The sequence below is a fragment of the Ailuropoda melanoleuca genome, chromosome 5, assembly GCF_002007445.2.
Source record: "Ailuropoda melanoleuca isolate Jingjing chromosome 5, ASM200744v2, whole genome shotgun sequence".
NCBI classification, from domain to species: domain Eukaryota; kingdom Metazoa; phylum Chordata; class Mammalia; order Carnivora; family Ursidae; genus Ailuropoda; species Ailuropoda melanoleuca.
Window position 1 is genome coordinate 24,483,597 of NC_048222.1, and position 15,190 is coordinate 24,498,786.

At 51.5% G+C, this 15,190-nt stretch overlaps 1 protein-coding gene across 1 annotated transcript in view; it reads right to left on the reverse strand.

Moving 5' to 3' along the window:
* Positions 1-9,589: 9,589 nt before the first annotated feature.
* Positions 9,590-15,190, reverse strand: part of FOXF2 (forkhead box F2) — a 13,362-nt gene continuing 7,761 nt past the window's right edge. Inside the window, exons 4-5 of the mRNA XM_034660204.1 lie at positions 14,033-15,188; positions 9,590-10,482 (exon numbers count right to left, since the gene is read on the reverse strand). Coding sequence (XP_034516095.1) covers positions 10,316-10,482; positions 14,033-15,188 — 1,323 coding nt within the window. The 3' untranslated portion in view covers positions 9,590-10,315. The remainder of the gene's footprint in view (positions 10,483-14,032; positions 15,189-15,190) is intronic.

Consider the following 15,190-nt stretch of genomic DNA (forward strand, 5'->3'; position numbering starts at 1 on the left):
ATTCTCCTCCTGTGGCCCCATCATCTGCCTCAGGCCGGATTTGAAAATATCAAACAAGGCAGGGACAGAGGCAGCTCCGTGGCTGGGCTGGCTCGGAAGAGGACTGGCAGGAAGACAGGACAACAAAGCTCACCCCGTGCTGAGCTTCTGCCCCCAAGATGCAGGGGCTGCTTTTAAACACTGCAAGAATGCAGGGTGGTCTTCGAGTCACAGCCGGATGAAGGTCCCGATCTCCCACACTTCCTCCAGGGTCCCAAATACCAAGCTAGGATGGCCTCTCAGGTTTGAACAAGCCTCTCAGGTTCTGCCCCCCCCCCACTTGTCTTCAGGTTTCTATGCCTTTTTCGCAGAGTATCCCATGCCTGGCTCCTTCTAAAAAGCTTCCTCCTGCTCTCTCCTGCCCCCCACAGTTAAATCAGACTTCACATTTTCATCTGGGCTTTGACGTTAAAGGAAATTAAAGTCCTAAAACCAAACCTGTTCCTCCTGCAGTCGCCTCTTGTTCCATGAGAACTGAGCCTGCTTTGAAATTCCAAAAAGCCTCATCTAATGTCAGCACTGAATTTGGAGGGAAAAAAAAAATGAAAGTTGTAACTTTGGTCTTGTTCTGCACATAATTGTTAATAGAATCGTGGTTTCTTTCTTTCTTTTGTAATCTTGTTTTCCAAATTAAAATCCCTCAATGACTCAGCCTCTGCTATGGTCTGAGAAACAAAGAGCCATCAGGAGAGCTAGCTTGAGAGAATATCTGGACTTCAGAAGGCAGATGGAAGGACAGGAAACTGCAGTCCCAGCAAGGGCTGGGCTCTGCTCCCTCTCCCAGGGCTCCCTCTGAGGGCAGGCCTTGTGTCCCCCAAGGCTTTAGGGGACCTTTCAGTTCACTGGAGGAGATGTTGGTGGCAACGAGCCTGGGGGAGTAGACTTTGAATCCTTATGGCTCAGACTCATCCTAGACATTGAAGGCTGGCTCTCCTCTTCTCCACACTTCCCTGAAGTCCCTTTTCAGACTGGGACACATCGCCCAACTCACCTCTCACCAGGACTGGGAATCCTACTTTCTTTTGGGCAGAACCAGCTTATACCCAGGGTGGGAAGAAGGCCCGAGGGCAGATCAGACTGCTCGGTGTGGTATCCCAGGGAACCATGCTTCCGCTGATGGTGTGAGCTCTCTCTGGGGCCTGTCTCAGCCTGGGCATGGCAGGTTCTCACCTGGGCCATTAGGGGAAAGGGTAGGAATCCTGAAAGTCCCGCTGCCTTTGCCTGGCCTCCTCAGAGGTCTGTGTCTTCATGTGGCGTGAAGGTGTGGGCTGTGCCTTGGGCCATTCATGAGCTTCCTGGACAAATGCCCTGACATCTCATGAATCTCTAGGGTAGACGTTGTGGACACCCTGGAATGCTGGGCATGCCGATTCTTTCGCAAAGACTCCCCCACCATAGCTGCCATCCCATCCTTTCCCAATTCAGACGTGGACAGTCAGATGGATTTCAGGTTGGGGTTTCAGCCCTCCCAGTTGCTAGCTGTGTACTGGTGAATGAGTTTGCTCATCTAGGAAATGGGTTTAGTAATAACGCAAACCCTGTAAGACTATTTTAAGGATTGATAGATTATGCATGCTGGTTAGCAGAGAATCTGAATGTCCAGTAACCCCCCAGAGAGCTGCTTCTCCTAACACTCAGTGTTCATAATACTGTGCTAACAATACTAGCTTTTCCCCAGTTCAAAAAAAGGGGGAAAAAATCTTTTTGCTGGTCTTTCTCTTTTGGAAGGTATGATCCTTGCAGGGCCCATGTCTGATACAGTTTCAGGGACAACCTTGTCCCCTTCCAGGGAATTGTGGAGTAGTGCTTCGGACGGAGGCTTTGCCCGAAAGAATGTAGACTAGCCAGGGGCTAAGGCTGTCCTACATGCCCACTTAAGCGTGTTTTCTAGCTGAAGGAAGCAAAATCTAGCTTCCAGGCCACTCAAAGCTCAAGGGGCTAGATGGAGGGAAAAGACTGTGCTTCAGTGGCCCGGCTCTCATGAGCACTCTTCAGAGAGCTTGCTTATTCTAAATTGTCTTGGACAGTGCAGAAGGCCCTGGGTTGGAGACCTTAATAAATCAAGTGGATTCTGTCCAGCTGTGAGCTTGGTTTATAATTGTTGTGGGTTGAATTGTGTTCCCCCCAAAAAGACATATTAGAGCCCTAACTCCCAGTGGCCTCATATGAAGATAGGGTCTTTACAGAGGTCATCAAGTCAAAGTGAGGTCATTAGGGTGGGTGCAAATCCAATATGACTGATGTCCTTATATAAAGGGGAAATTTGGACACAGAGACAGACACACACACAGAGAAGATGACATGAAGACACAGGGAGGAGATGGCCATCTACAAGCCAAGGAGAGAGGCTTCAGGTGACACCTTGATTTTGGACTTTTGGTTTCTGAGACTGAGAGGAAAACAAAACAAAACAAAACAAAACAAAAAATTCCTGTTGTTTAAATTACCCAATTTATGGCAGCCTTCGCAAAATTTTACTTCTAACTACCCTGTGCCTCAATTCCTCCATCTGCTTACCCTGACAACAGCAACCTTTCTCCCCCTGCTGCTTAGGACTTAGTTAGGACTTGGTTTATACGTAAAATGACATCAGGCTTTCTGCAGCTCTACCGTGCCCTGCTTCAATGTTTGTGGAAAACTGAGGAACTATATCTTGACCACCTGCATTGTGCCAGGAACTAACTACTTTGTAGCCCTTAATCATCCCACCCATATTCAACCCTGTTGCCTAGTTTAGGAAACTGAGGCACCGCCAACTGAAGGGATGCAGTGAGTGGCAGAGCTAAGATTTCAGGAAAGCCAGCTCTGCCTGCCTCAGACCCCTCTGCTCTTCATGTCCCCCCTGTGCTCAGCGGACAGGGTGTGCTGCTTGGGAGAGACTCGTGGAAGAGGAGATGGGGAGACATTTTCTTTAGCGTATGTCCTCTCTATAGGAGATATTTTTAGGGCACAATAAAGGACCAGGTTTCACCCCTACAGCTTGGAGTGGACTGTTCAGGGGCATTCTATGCTATTTCTCTGCTAGTGAAGACCCAGAGCTGGTGTCGTCCTTAGTGTGTTCCTGGCTCAGGCACTCATTGGTTGACTCATTGGTTGACTCACATCCAGACTGAGGATTTCCTGCTGGTCACCTGTCTGATTCCTGTAGGGACTTGGCACTTGCCTGTAAAGAAGAGAGCATCCAGAAGGAAGAGGGTATGTCTGTTGTCTACCACACCTGTTCATATCGTTGCAAGGGGACATCCAGTGTTCAAAGGCTGACAGAAGCAAAGCCCGGTGGGACCTCGCCACCTGGAGGAGCAGCCAAAGTACCCTCCGAGTGCCATGCCATAAGTAGCCATACGTGGTTGTGCTGGTGGCCAGCAGCACTGTGCATGACTTGGACAACTTCGCACTATGCTCTCGCTGCAGTCAGTGGTCTTGTCTATGGCTGGAGCTGGGCTCAGTTTGGTCTGAAAACAAAAGCGACCGTTTAACGTAAAACCGACTGCTCTTTACACTTCTGGAATTAGAGGAGGGGAAAGTCCCAACATTAGAAAAAACCTCAGAAGGTGAATATTACACAGTTGCAGTGAATTTGGGGATTTGGAAAGATGGCAGGTGTGATAAAATGTCAGCCTTTCCTTACTTGGCACTAAAGCACAACTGGATAGAAGATTGTGTGTCTGAGTGTGTTGGTGTATGTGTGTGCCTGTGAGTGTCTCTGTGTTTGTGTGCATGTCGGCCCGTGTGTTTTTTCTTTAAGCAATGGCTCTGCCGCGCTTGGCCTCTCCCCCAGTCACGAGGAGGGGTGTGTCCTACCTGGCATTATTGCTGGAGCTGGGGCTGAGGACCCCACATCATTACTGACACTACCACCATCCAATTAGAATATTGACAACTGCCCTGTGGAAAGTCCCTGGCACGTGAGGCCCAGGTCCCTGGATTTATCACCCAGATGTCCTAAGCACTGTGACACGTTGCAGTGATGCTGTGATTCTGCACCGCCCCAACTGGTCAGTCCCAGGAGCCCTGCAAGAAGGGTAAGGGCCTCGGCATTCCTTGCTTGTCCTTTCTGGTGTTCCCCCCCCCAACCAATGCCCATGTCCTTATGTTCTGTACCTTCCCTTAACTCAACTTTTCTTCTGGGAAAGAACCTTGGTAAGTTATACCTGGTGGCCTTGTTGGGCTGTACCTTCCTTCCCTATAGTTCTGCCCTGAACACAAAGGGAGGCTCTGAGGACAGACCTGCCATTCAGCCAAGCAGGAAGATAGGGCTGGGGCTTCACCTGGGCAGCTTTCAAGGCTCCTGATGTTTCAGTCCCACCCAGAGATTCTGTGTGACTGTGGGGCAAGGCTAGGTATCTCCAACGGAAGGGATGCGGGGAGGTGATTTGCTAAAGCTGTCCAGGTGGGATGATATATGCCGAAGGGTAGGACACGTGCTTTACCAACAGAGAAACTAGTGTGGACACCAGCTAAACAGCTGGGGTAGCCTTTTCTCATCTGCAAACCATCAAGCTTGTGTCCATAACGCCTTCCTCAAAAGATTTCTGTAGAAATAAACAAGGCAATGTTCATCCGTGGTTGTCAGCCCTGGCCTGAGCGGTAGAAGCGCTGTGGGGAACTTTTAAGAACCCTGAGCCCCAGGCCACCCCTCCCAGGGAGCCAACTCAGCTGGCACGGTGGGCAATGGGGTGGCCATGGTGGTTTTCAAAGCCCCCTGTGTCCTTCCCCCAGGCACTTGGATAGTGACCCATGGTGCAGATGCCTCCTCAAGTTAAGTATGGGCCCTCAAACTGGGAGCATGTTAGGTGATTTGATATCTTTGGAATCCCTATTCAGATGCCAAGTACTGGCTAGTTGCCTTGTATTTCAATCTAGTAAAGCAATTCTTTCCTAATAGGAGTTTCTTTCCCTCTCCTTGAAGACTAGTCATTGGCATAGATCAGGCTGTGGCTCACCCACTCACCCCGCCCCCATGGTTTACTGTTGCCTCAGTCTGCTTAGTGCTGAGGGGAACAGATTACCGGGAGCCTGCATGACATGAGGTCGTGGAGACAGAGCCGAGCGTGAGGCTGTGCACATGGACAGGGCCGCCCCGCGGAGGGACCGCACACCAGCGGCTCATGAGCCCACTGCCAGACGCTGCTCCTGGGCCGAGCGTCCATCTCCTCCACAATAAAACAGACTGAGGGTGACAGAGACAGCCTCCCAGGCCATGGGAGGGGCACCAAGGGGAAGTGCTTAGGAAATGGGAGTGGGAGGTCCCAGATAAAGTCCAAATGATAGTAGCCAGAGCCCCCAGTGATGAGGGATTAATTATTTTCTCTGTAGTGAGGGATTGCTTTCAGGGAGTGGGAGAGGAAATGGCAACCCCAACGATGAAGGAGAGGGAGAGGGAGGAGGTCTTCCTCTCCCCACACACTCTGGAGCCCAACTCAATCTAGTTCAAAGGAGTCTGTGATGCTGGAAGTGCTCTGTCCATTCTTGGAGGTGGCGTGGTGTGGTCTGGGGGACCAAGCCACTGCCGGGCTCTGGCAGACACTCCCTGGCTCTCCTTCCATCTGTAAGACAGCAGCTCCCAAGCTGGAAAAATAGGATGTGATCTTTCTGGAGGGAGCGTTGTTGGGGACACAGCCTCCACACTGCCCCCAGACCTCCCCTCTCTCTTTCCTGCACACATTCATGTCAAGAGGACTGACGAATCGGCACTGGGATGGACATGTCCCCCAGGAACTGGAGAGCTGAATATATATCAGTTGGATTTCGGTGGACTCAGGGCATTCTGAACTCCAAAAGAACTTCCAGGACTTTCATTTTTTCTCAAATGATCTTCACACCCATGTGCTATGGCCCTTCTGGCCCAATGTCCACATCTGTGGTGTTTTTCCTTGCTCAGATAGTGTTTCATAGAGGCAGGTTTGGTAAAATGTATTTCCGTTCCGATACAATATATTAAAATATATTTCCATTCTAAATAAGTTGGTGCCTGTTTTGAATTAATCGCCACGATTCACAGTAATTAGGTATATGTGAGTCCACCAGACAGTTCTCCCTTTGGGATGGAGGCACTAATTCCATTTCATACCATACAGTGGCATATCTATACTGAGCACCTGAAAATTTTCCCAGAAATCAGACTTCCACTTTCTAAAATGTAACTCAAGATTATTCTTCTTAAATTCTCTAGAAATTGAGGCAGCAGTTCAGAAAACTTGAGTGTGCACAACTAGAGAATTCACTTACTTCCCCAGAATCCAGGCAGGAGCCAAGTAAAACAAGTACGTGGGCTTTTCAGTCAGTGTCTTGGCATCGCAGACTTGGACAGATAATAGTTGCCTCCAAGGATGGGAGGCCAGCTTCAAAGGCTGCTTTGCTAGCTTCGGGACAGGGATTCATGAAATATTTTTCACAGACTCCTGCTCTCCAGATCTCTCTCTCTCCCTCTCTCCTGTCTCTGTCTCCTTCCCTCCTTCGCGCCTTCGCCCCTTTTTCCCTCCCTCTCTCTTCCCCCCCCTTCTCACGTTCCTATTTCCTCCCTCTTCCTCCATCTCTCTCTCTCTCCCTCTGTCTCTCTCTTCTCTCTGCCCACCCCTCATGATTCTGCCCGACTCATTTATATTTAGGAATCACTATTTCTATACGTGGAGATCACAGCTTCCTTTGTTCACCTTCTCTGTGTTCCACCCTTAAAAGAGTTTATAACTAATAAAGGGTTCCTTTTCCTGCTTGCTCCAAACACCACCTCCTTCCAAGGGGAGAATTCCAATATCGTGCTGTGTGTAAGTACCTAGACTTATTGCTCTATGGAGGCAGGTAGACCTTAGTGATTCCACCTGACTTGTCTTTGCAACGTTTATTAAAATAAAACAAGAGACCTCATCACTTTGGATAAAAATGGGCAGGTTCTATTTTCAGATGCAGGGCTCAAAATTAGGTGTTGTATTTTCCCAGTAATCAATCACAGAGGTATTTGGGTGAACAAACTATTAAAAAAGAAACAGAAAAAAAAAAAACCTTTTAGCTTTTTCCCTAATTAATGGACTAGCCTCAACACCCACCCATCTGAACCTATATCTGTAATTCAGACTGCGTTTCTCAACCTGTGGTTTTCAAACTGTGGTCCCTGGACCAACATCATCAGCATCACCTGTGAATTTATTAGCAACCGAACCGTTTGAGCCCTTCTCCAAACAGCGTCAAAACCTGGGGGTGGGCCCAGCAGCCTATGTTTATGAAGCCCTCCAGGTGAATCTGATTCAGAGTGAAGAATGCCATTGTACTGTGTCTGCGATGTTGCTGGAAGTTCTTACATGCGATGTCGGCTTTAAAAAGAGTGAAACGGGGTGGAGGGGTAGCCTAGCTGGTTGAGTCCATAGAGCATGGGACTCCTGATCTCAGGGTCGCGAGTTCAAGCCCCACGTTGGCCACAGAGCTTACTTTAAAAAAAGAAAGATGAGGGGCGCCTGGGTGGCGCAGTCGTTAAGCGTCTGCCTTCGGCTCAGGGCGTGATCCCGGCGTTATGGGATCAAGCCCCACATCAGGCTCCTCCGCTATGAGCCTGGTTCTACCTCTCCCACTCCCCTTGCTTGTGTTCCCTCTCTGGCTGTCTCTATCTCTGTCAAATAAATACATAAAAATCCTTTAAAAAAATAAAATAAAAAAATAAAAAAAAAGATGTGAAATGAACCAAAATCAGAAAGCACGTGTTGAACCCCTGATAGTCATGACCTACTGTAAATAGGATCAACATCCCCACATTACAGGGATATGAAAAAGCTCCATAAAATGGGTCAAGCTCCTACACAGCTTGAAACCACCATGAATTACTGCGTGCCTGCGTCTCCTTGCGCCACTAGGGGGCGTGCTAGCCTTTCCAAAGCGTTCACCCCGAGAGACTCAGCGTTTTTTGTCTTTGAGGTCCTGTCATTCTCTGTATAAACAAGTTACGTTCAAGTGTTTAGGATATAAATTACGACCATGCCGGCTGCCTCGGAAGGAATGTAAACACAGCACTGTGGTCGGAGCAAACTCTGAAACTGACTTCATAATTTATAGCAGGCCCTTGTGTAGCTCAGTATAAAAGGGAAAAAAAAGCCCTATTTAACTGCAAATATGATAATGGAGACATAAAAAACATGTTTAAATCACTGCTTAATTTTGGAAAATATAGAAAGGAAACCTTAGGATTAGGAAGATGGTTAAGACTTTTGAAAACAAGATGTTTTACTAATGAGACCGTCTTTGGACTTAAATTTTCCCTTGGAATACAAAAACCTTCTGTGTGAGATATCTACTGAGTGGTATTAAGGGCCTGGCAACTGATATTGGGGGGAGGGGTGAAAGACCTTTAAGGGAATGAGAAACAAAGGTGAGTTTGCAAAAGCAAAACCAGAAAACAAAATACCAGCCCTCAGTTGGGAAAGAAAACCCGCAGCTTGATCATGGGTTGAGAACCTTCCTGTTCCTCCTTAGATCGACTGTTGCCAGGGCTGCCCATGATTTTGAAGGACTGGTTGGAGGAGGGCTGGTTAAAAAAAAAAAAAAAGAAGAAGAAGGAAGAAGAAGAAGAAAGAAAAAAAGGAAAGAAAAGAAAAAAAGAAAAAAAAAAGGTGTCCTGCTGCTTGGTTGGCTTATTTTCTCTCTTTTGAGCCCAGAGCTTTACCAGCCGGGCCTGTAGCACTGAGATTGGGATATCAAGCAAGGAAAAGGGGCTCTGAAGGCGATTCCTTGTTAAAAGGAAGGAGGGAGCAAGGGGGACAAGGGAGGATGGGCCGAGGTGGGTGGCAGTTCAGAATACTCCTGCTAAGGAGGGTTGACCAGGCTCTGAATTGGGGGTGGGGACAGACAGCAGCCACAGAACACCATTCGAGGACGAGTACCTGCTTCTGTTACTGTCCAAGGAAATTAAAAGATCTGAATGGTCACAGACTGCCCATTACCGCTACATAGCCACCCCCTTCTGGACTCTTTAGGATTGGACCACCACCCACAACAAAATGTGATCACCACTCATACAAAACTGTGACTTGCAAAGGGGAAGCTGGTCCTGTTCTCTGAACACCTACCCCTTGACCACCACTCAGCCCAGCCCTAGGTGGTGACTTTCCACTCCGCCCCTCACTCCCTGCCGGTGGGGAAGGGGAAGGAGCAAAAAGCAAAACTCTCCTTGGCCACAGGAAAGAGAACAAAAGGGGCACAAAACTTGGTTTCCTCAAATCAGACTTGCCTTCATTATCTCGCCTGGTTTTCTTTTAAGTTCCTTTCACCTTCTGGTTTTTGTTTAGCCAGAAGGAGCTAGGGTGAAGGAAAGAAAGAACAGAAAAAGTTCCTTCTTCTCTTTTTCTCCTGAGAAGACCCACAATCAGAACCTGGCCTGTGTTACTCAAGGCGCAGACCCCACACCATGTCAATTATACAACTTGGGGGAAAAAAAAAAACCCAACAGTGTAGAGTTGCATTGCTGGCTGGTGGAGAAGAGAGCCTGGTGATCCCAGGATACCCGTGGAGGAAACAGATCCCTAAAACAGCTATTTGTTATATATATTTTATTGAAAAAATTTTACATCAAAATAGTTTGGCAAACTGTAAAAGTATACATAAGTGCAAATATATCCTCCTTTTAAAATACAAGCAAAGTGTGAGTATACACGAAAATCATAAAAATATCTTTAAAATATGGTGGTAGAAAACAACCTTGTAAAAAAACGTTGTATTGTCACAATACTGAAAACCACTTTCTTAAACTAGACACATTGTTTCTAAATACTTTCTTAATAATGTTCTTTGGCACCTGTATCCAAACTTAGTGTTTGGCAAAACAGAACTCTCTTACTTGGCTAGGCAACAAGATGAGGCTTTCTTGAAGTCTTGTGCTTAGCACTGCCTTTTTGAAAAGCACAAAAATTTTCATAGACAAAGAAAAACACACACACACAACTTGCGTTTTTCAGACCCTGATGACTGAAGGTAATGAAGATCCCAGAGTTACATGTTTATGTGTTTCATGTGGTAACTTTTTACCATCTCCGCTAAAAAGCTGAGTTCTCAGTTGGCTCTCTCCCTCATGGGGAGCCCGCACATATTCGTATTAGGGCCATTACTTTGCCAGGGGGTGTCCTTCTACCAATGGTAGACGAGTATCAGTGAACAGCGCTGGCCTGGGGATTCTGGCTAAGTGACTGGAGTGCTACTTACTGCTAGCCCCGTGCATACTGGGGAGTCCACCTCCGTTCATTCTGCCCTGCAGAAGAGAGAGCAGAGAGTGGCCTTGGCGTGGCCTCCCTCCCTCCATTCACATGACGCAGGGCTTAATATCCTGGCACACACTCTGGTGGTGGTGATGGTGATAATATGGTCCGCTTGCAGAGGGATGGAAAGAAGAAATGCCATTAAAGTTGAGGACAAAATCTTTTCTGTCACACACTGGGGTAGAGTGATGCTGGTATCGAGGCAGTCCCACTGAAAGAAGAAAGAAAAGGAAAACTCTTCAGAAACACAGCCATCCAGCTGACGATGTGACATATCATTTTTTAAATTTTAATTTAACTCATGCCTTATTTTGACTCATGGTAAGAAAGGGGTTGATGTGTCTTTTTGCCTATTGTTATAAAACTGGTAGAGCAAACCCACCTCCAGAAATTTCTCCAAGTTTCAAACTGGGTCATAGGAGGTCTCTGCCATCACTGTGTTCTGTTTTGATGTGCCCCGACACACAGAGCACGGTCCTCCTCTAAACCCGGTTCCAGTGTGCCTGAATTCCCCTATTATTCCTGGACCCTCAGGAACGCTTTAACCGCGGAGCGAGCGTCCTCGCGGGCACCATTTAACCCATGCTCTCTGCGGGGCGCCCCAAGAGCAGGGCTCCAGGCCCTTGCTGCCAGAGCCCCGCCTGCAGAGGCCAAGCCCCCTGCCCAGAAACACCACTGTGGCCCTCACTTCTAGTTTCGAGCCTCCTGCCTATTTCTCTAGGCCCTGTCCGAGTAGCAGGCCACAGCAGGGATATTCACTGTGCCAAAAAGAGGTGACAGAAAACAATCTCTTTGCAAGACAAAGGAACTGGAAAGAACGTGCCGGTCGTCTTAAGTTCCGAAAGTCTCAGGCTTCCTTTGGAGAAGCCGGGACTCCAGGGAACAATTAATGCTCTTCGATAAGCGCTCAGCTGCGGACCCTTCGCACATCGAGGTGTCAGGCAGCGCGGGGAGCCCCTTAGAGAGCTCCGGGATGGCAGAGGACAGAGAAGGCTCTCACCCCACTCCTCCGGGGCCGCTCCTCTGCCGAGGCTCAGCCGGGCCGCTGGGCGCCAACCCGCAGCCGACTTTTGCTTTTGCTTTCTCGGCGCCTCCCGGCCCCGGGGCGCAACTGGCCGGCGGTGTCCAGAGCGCGCGGGGGCCCGGACTTCTCCCGGATGGAGTCTCTTTCCGCGCCGGGCTGGGTGAGGCCTCTTCGCTTGTGTCTTTTCTAGGTACCCGCGGCTTGTGGGACCATAAATTGCACGTTGGGAGACGGGCCGGATTCGATTTTTGAGTGCGTGAAAACCGTACTCGCCCGCCTGCGGCGCTCGCGCACTGCTCTCACCGCCTTGGCCTGGCAGCATCCCAGGGCTTACGGCGAGACCAGGCTGACTTGAGCGATCGCGGACTTGGGCCACGTTTGTTGCCCGGTAGCTATTGTCGCCAAAGGCGCGCTGCATTGCTCTCCGAGGGCAGCAACAGGTCCACACGCCCCAGGTGTGAGCATGTCGCTCTGCACACAGGTGCCTTCACCCATCACGTTACAGCGCGCCTGTGTGCCAGTTCTAAGAGCTCAAAATAGCGGGCCCCGGCAGGACCCAGAGCTAGAGCTCATACGCTACGACCGACCGAAGGCCGCCGTCAGCTCTTTGATGTGACCAGAGAGAGAGAAAAGCCCCCAGCTCCTTCTTGAAAGACTCGCTGTACTAAACAACGGGTGCGGGGCCTCCCTGAGCACGCAGGCCTTGGTCGCCCCATCCCATCCCAAGCGAGACCGCGCAGCCCGCGTGGGTGTGCTGTATGTGTGCACGCGTGTATGCTGCGGGGAACCTTCTTGGACCACAGCCTCGGCCTGCTCGGCCTTCTAGCTCCTCGCTGGGCCATAGTCTCTAGGCGGGCCGCCGTCCATGAGCCGCGCACTCCTAAACAGGCCCCGCCGCGCGCCCGTGCACCCAGCCTGCTCCTGCTGAGCCCCCACCTCTCATCCGCTTGGGGGATGCCAACTAGGACGTGGGGAAGAGAGGAACGGGAGGCAGAGGACGAGGGAAGAAGGGGCAGGGCGTCCTGGTCGGGCCTCGGCTCCAATCATGGCCTCCCCAGCATTCCCAGGCTCTGCCCAAAAGTAACTCCCCGGGGAAGGCCGCTGCAGGAGGCCGGCCTGCTCCCGCTCCACCGTTTTTGTTCTCCAAGTGTTGTGCTTCTGGATCCCCGAATTTCTGGGACTTGTGCTCGAGCTTGGGTGTGTTGGATGGGGCGAGGGTGGCCTCAAAGAACAATCATAAGTCTCCTTCTGGCAAATTCTTTTGTTTTTAACTTTTCAGGTTCTGTTTCAGAGCAGCTGCAAAACCTCGAAGGCTGGGTTCAAACTGAGCAGAGCCTGCTTGGAGAGGGGGAATGGAGGACACTAGGAGGGCGGCGGGCAGGGCGGGGAGAGGAGCAGTGGGCCGGAGAACGGGGGAGTGGGCGCCGCCCGGGGTGAGCGGTGATTGACAGCCAGTCCCAGGGGATTAAAAAAAATGAGAGGGAAAGGTCGTCTGTATTGGTTACTTGTTGAAATTCCCATAAAAATTGAACAAGACTCTGCTCTCAGTGGGTTAAGTCAGGCTAAAATCCTCTCTGGTGTGGTCCTGCCGAGACTGTCTTTGTTTAGTTAACCTCTGAGACCCGCATTTAAAAGGCCTATTTGGGAAATTTCACCATCCAGGGAAGCAACATCTTTTGCCCATGTCTGGGCTTCCCGTCTCCCCTGCAGCTCTTGTCTCACACTGATTCACGAACATATAACGTGTGCATCATCCTCTGAGCCTTTTTCTAATTGGGGTGAAAGGTAAATGTGAGCTAGAACCTCATTTGATAGATTAGCCTGATTTTAGTCTGCAGCCCGTGGGTGCTTCAGAAAGGTTAATATGAAAGAATTTATCTCCACTGTCCGATAAACCTGGTTAAATACTCAAATTCCCTCCTCCACCCCATCTGTCCCCTCCCACCTTTCATCGCCTTTGGCAAGTCAATAAATTTTCATAATCTTCAACCAACAAAATTTACACCAGCAACACAAGTGAAGTCCAAGAGGCAAGTATTTCTCAGGAGAGTCATAACGTGGGCCTCAGATCCTCCTGGCCTAGGACACATTCGTGTCATCAATGTAGGTCCGCTGTGTTGGGAGGCAAGGGACTCCTGAAAAGGCTGGTGCCCCTCTCCACTAGTAACACCTCCCTCCTGTGAAAGATCCTGGGTCCCCCATCTGCTTTCTTCTCTGCCCCTCCCTCATTTCCCCTCCTCTCAGCTCTTGCCCAGTTGCAACCCCTCCCCACCCACACCCTCAGCATACAGAACATCTCCCTTTCTGACGTTTACCTTGGGAGGAAAGCAACAGCAAACAAACCAAACACACGTGCGTACTCACACACATACACACACAAAGGGAAGTAGACACAGCTCCTTGGCCAGGCTCCCCAAAGACCACATGCCTTCTCTCTAAGCTAAGTGGGGCCTGAGACTTGGGACCTGCAGTCCATAGGGACACCCTGGCACCCTAGCAAGGCAGGCGACTTTGCACCATCCTCCTGGCAGTGCAAATTCTGGAGGCCCAGCTCCTGGCCAAGGGTATGAGAGAGTGCGGTATGACCTCAATCCTCTCCCCTCCGTGAATAAGCTTCCCACTTCCCCCAGCACCCATTCCTCCCAGCGCCCTCAGACTCCCAGGCTGCGGCGACCCTGTGGAAGTTGCAGTAGCCGCGGAGCCTGGAAGCCTTAGAGGCGCCCACTGCGTTCGTTACCTGAGAGGTCCTCGCGGGCGTTCTGGTGCAGGTAGCTCTGCTCCAGCGAGTAGGAGGACATGCTCGAATGCAGGCCTGCCGAGGCCGCGGGGTTGCTGCTTGGCGTCAGGGAGGGCGGCTGCTTGAGGTAAGGCGAGGCGCCGGGCGAGCTCCAGTGCGCCGCGGGGCTCGTGTAGGGAGAGTGGCACTCGATGGCGCTCGCCATGGCTGGGGACGAGGGCACTGGGCTGCTGCTGCTGTCCGGGCCGTAGTCCCCTCCGCCGCCGCCCCCAGCCGCGCCGACACCCCCAGGCCCGGCGGGGACGGGACAACTGGCCATGTAGGTGGAGCCCGGGTTGGGCGACATGTGCGGGACGTGATGGTGATGGTGGTGGTGCGGGTGCGCGTGGCCCGGGGCGCCTGTGCTGGCGTCGTAGCCCGCGGGCATCATGTCGAGACCGCCGTAGCCGCCCTGCCCGTGGCAACCAAGCGGTGCCGAGGGGGGCGCCTGGAAGTCGAAGCCCTGTGGCAGCAGCGAGGCCCCGAAGCCCAAGCCGCTCACTACGCGGTGGTACATGGGTTTGAGCGCTTGGCATTTCCGCCTGAAGCCGCGGGGCCGGCGGCGGAACGAGCCCTCCTCGAACATGAACTCACTGGCCGGGTCGATGGTCCAGTAGTGACCCTTGCCGGGTCGCCCGAGGCCCTTGGGCAGCTTGATGAAACACTCGTTGAGCGAGAGGTTGTGGCGCACCGAGTTCTTCCAGCCCTGGTAGGCGCCGCGGAAGAAGGGGAAGCGCGCCTGCAGGAACTGGTAGATCTCGCTGAGCGTCAGGCGCTTGCTGGGCGAACTCTGTATGGCCATGACGATGAGCGCGATGTACGAGTAGGGAGGCTTCTCTGGCCGCCGCAGCCCCGAGCTCGCCTTCTTGGCGCCCCCGCTCCCGGCGCCCCCGCTGCCGCCGCCGCCCGCGCTCTTGCAGGCGGCCGAGGAGGCACTGGCCGAGTTCGAGGAGGAGGAGGAGGCACAGGAGGCGGAGGACGACGACGACGACGACGAGGTGGTCTCCAGGGCGGCGGCGGCGGACGGCGGGCTCATTAAGGCGGCCTGGAGTGCGCCGGGGGCCGGGCTGCACGCGCGGCGAAGCGGGGCTGGAGGCGGGCGCGGCGGGGGCGGCGGCG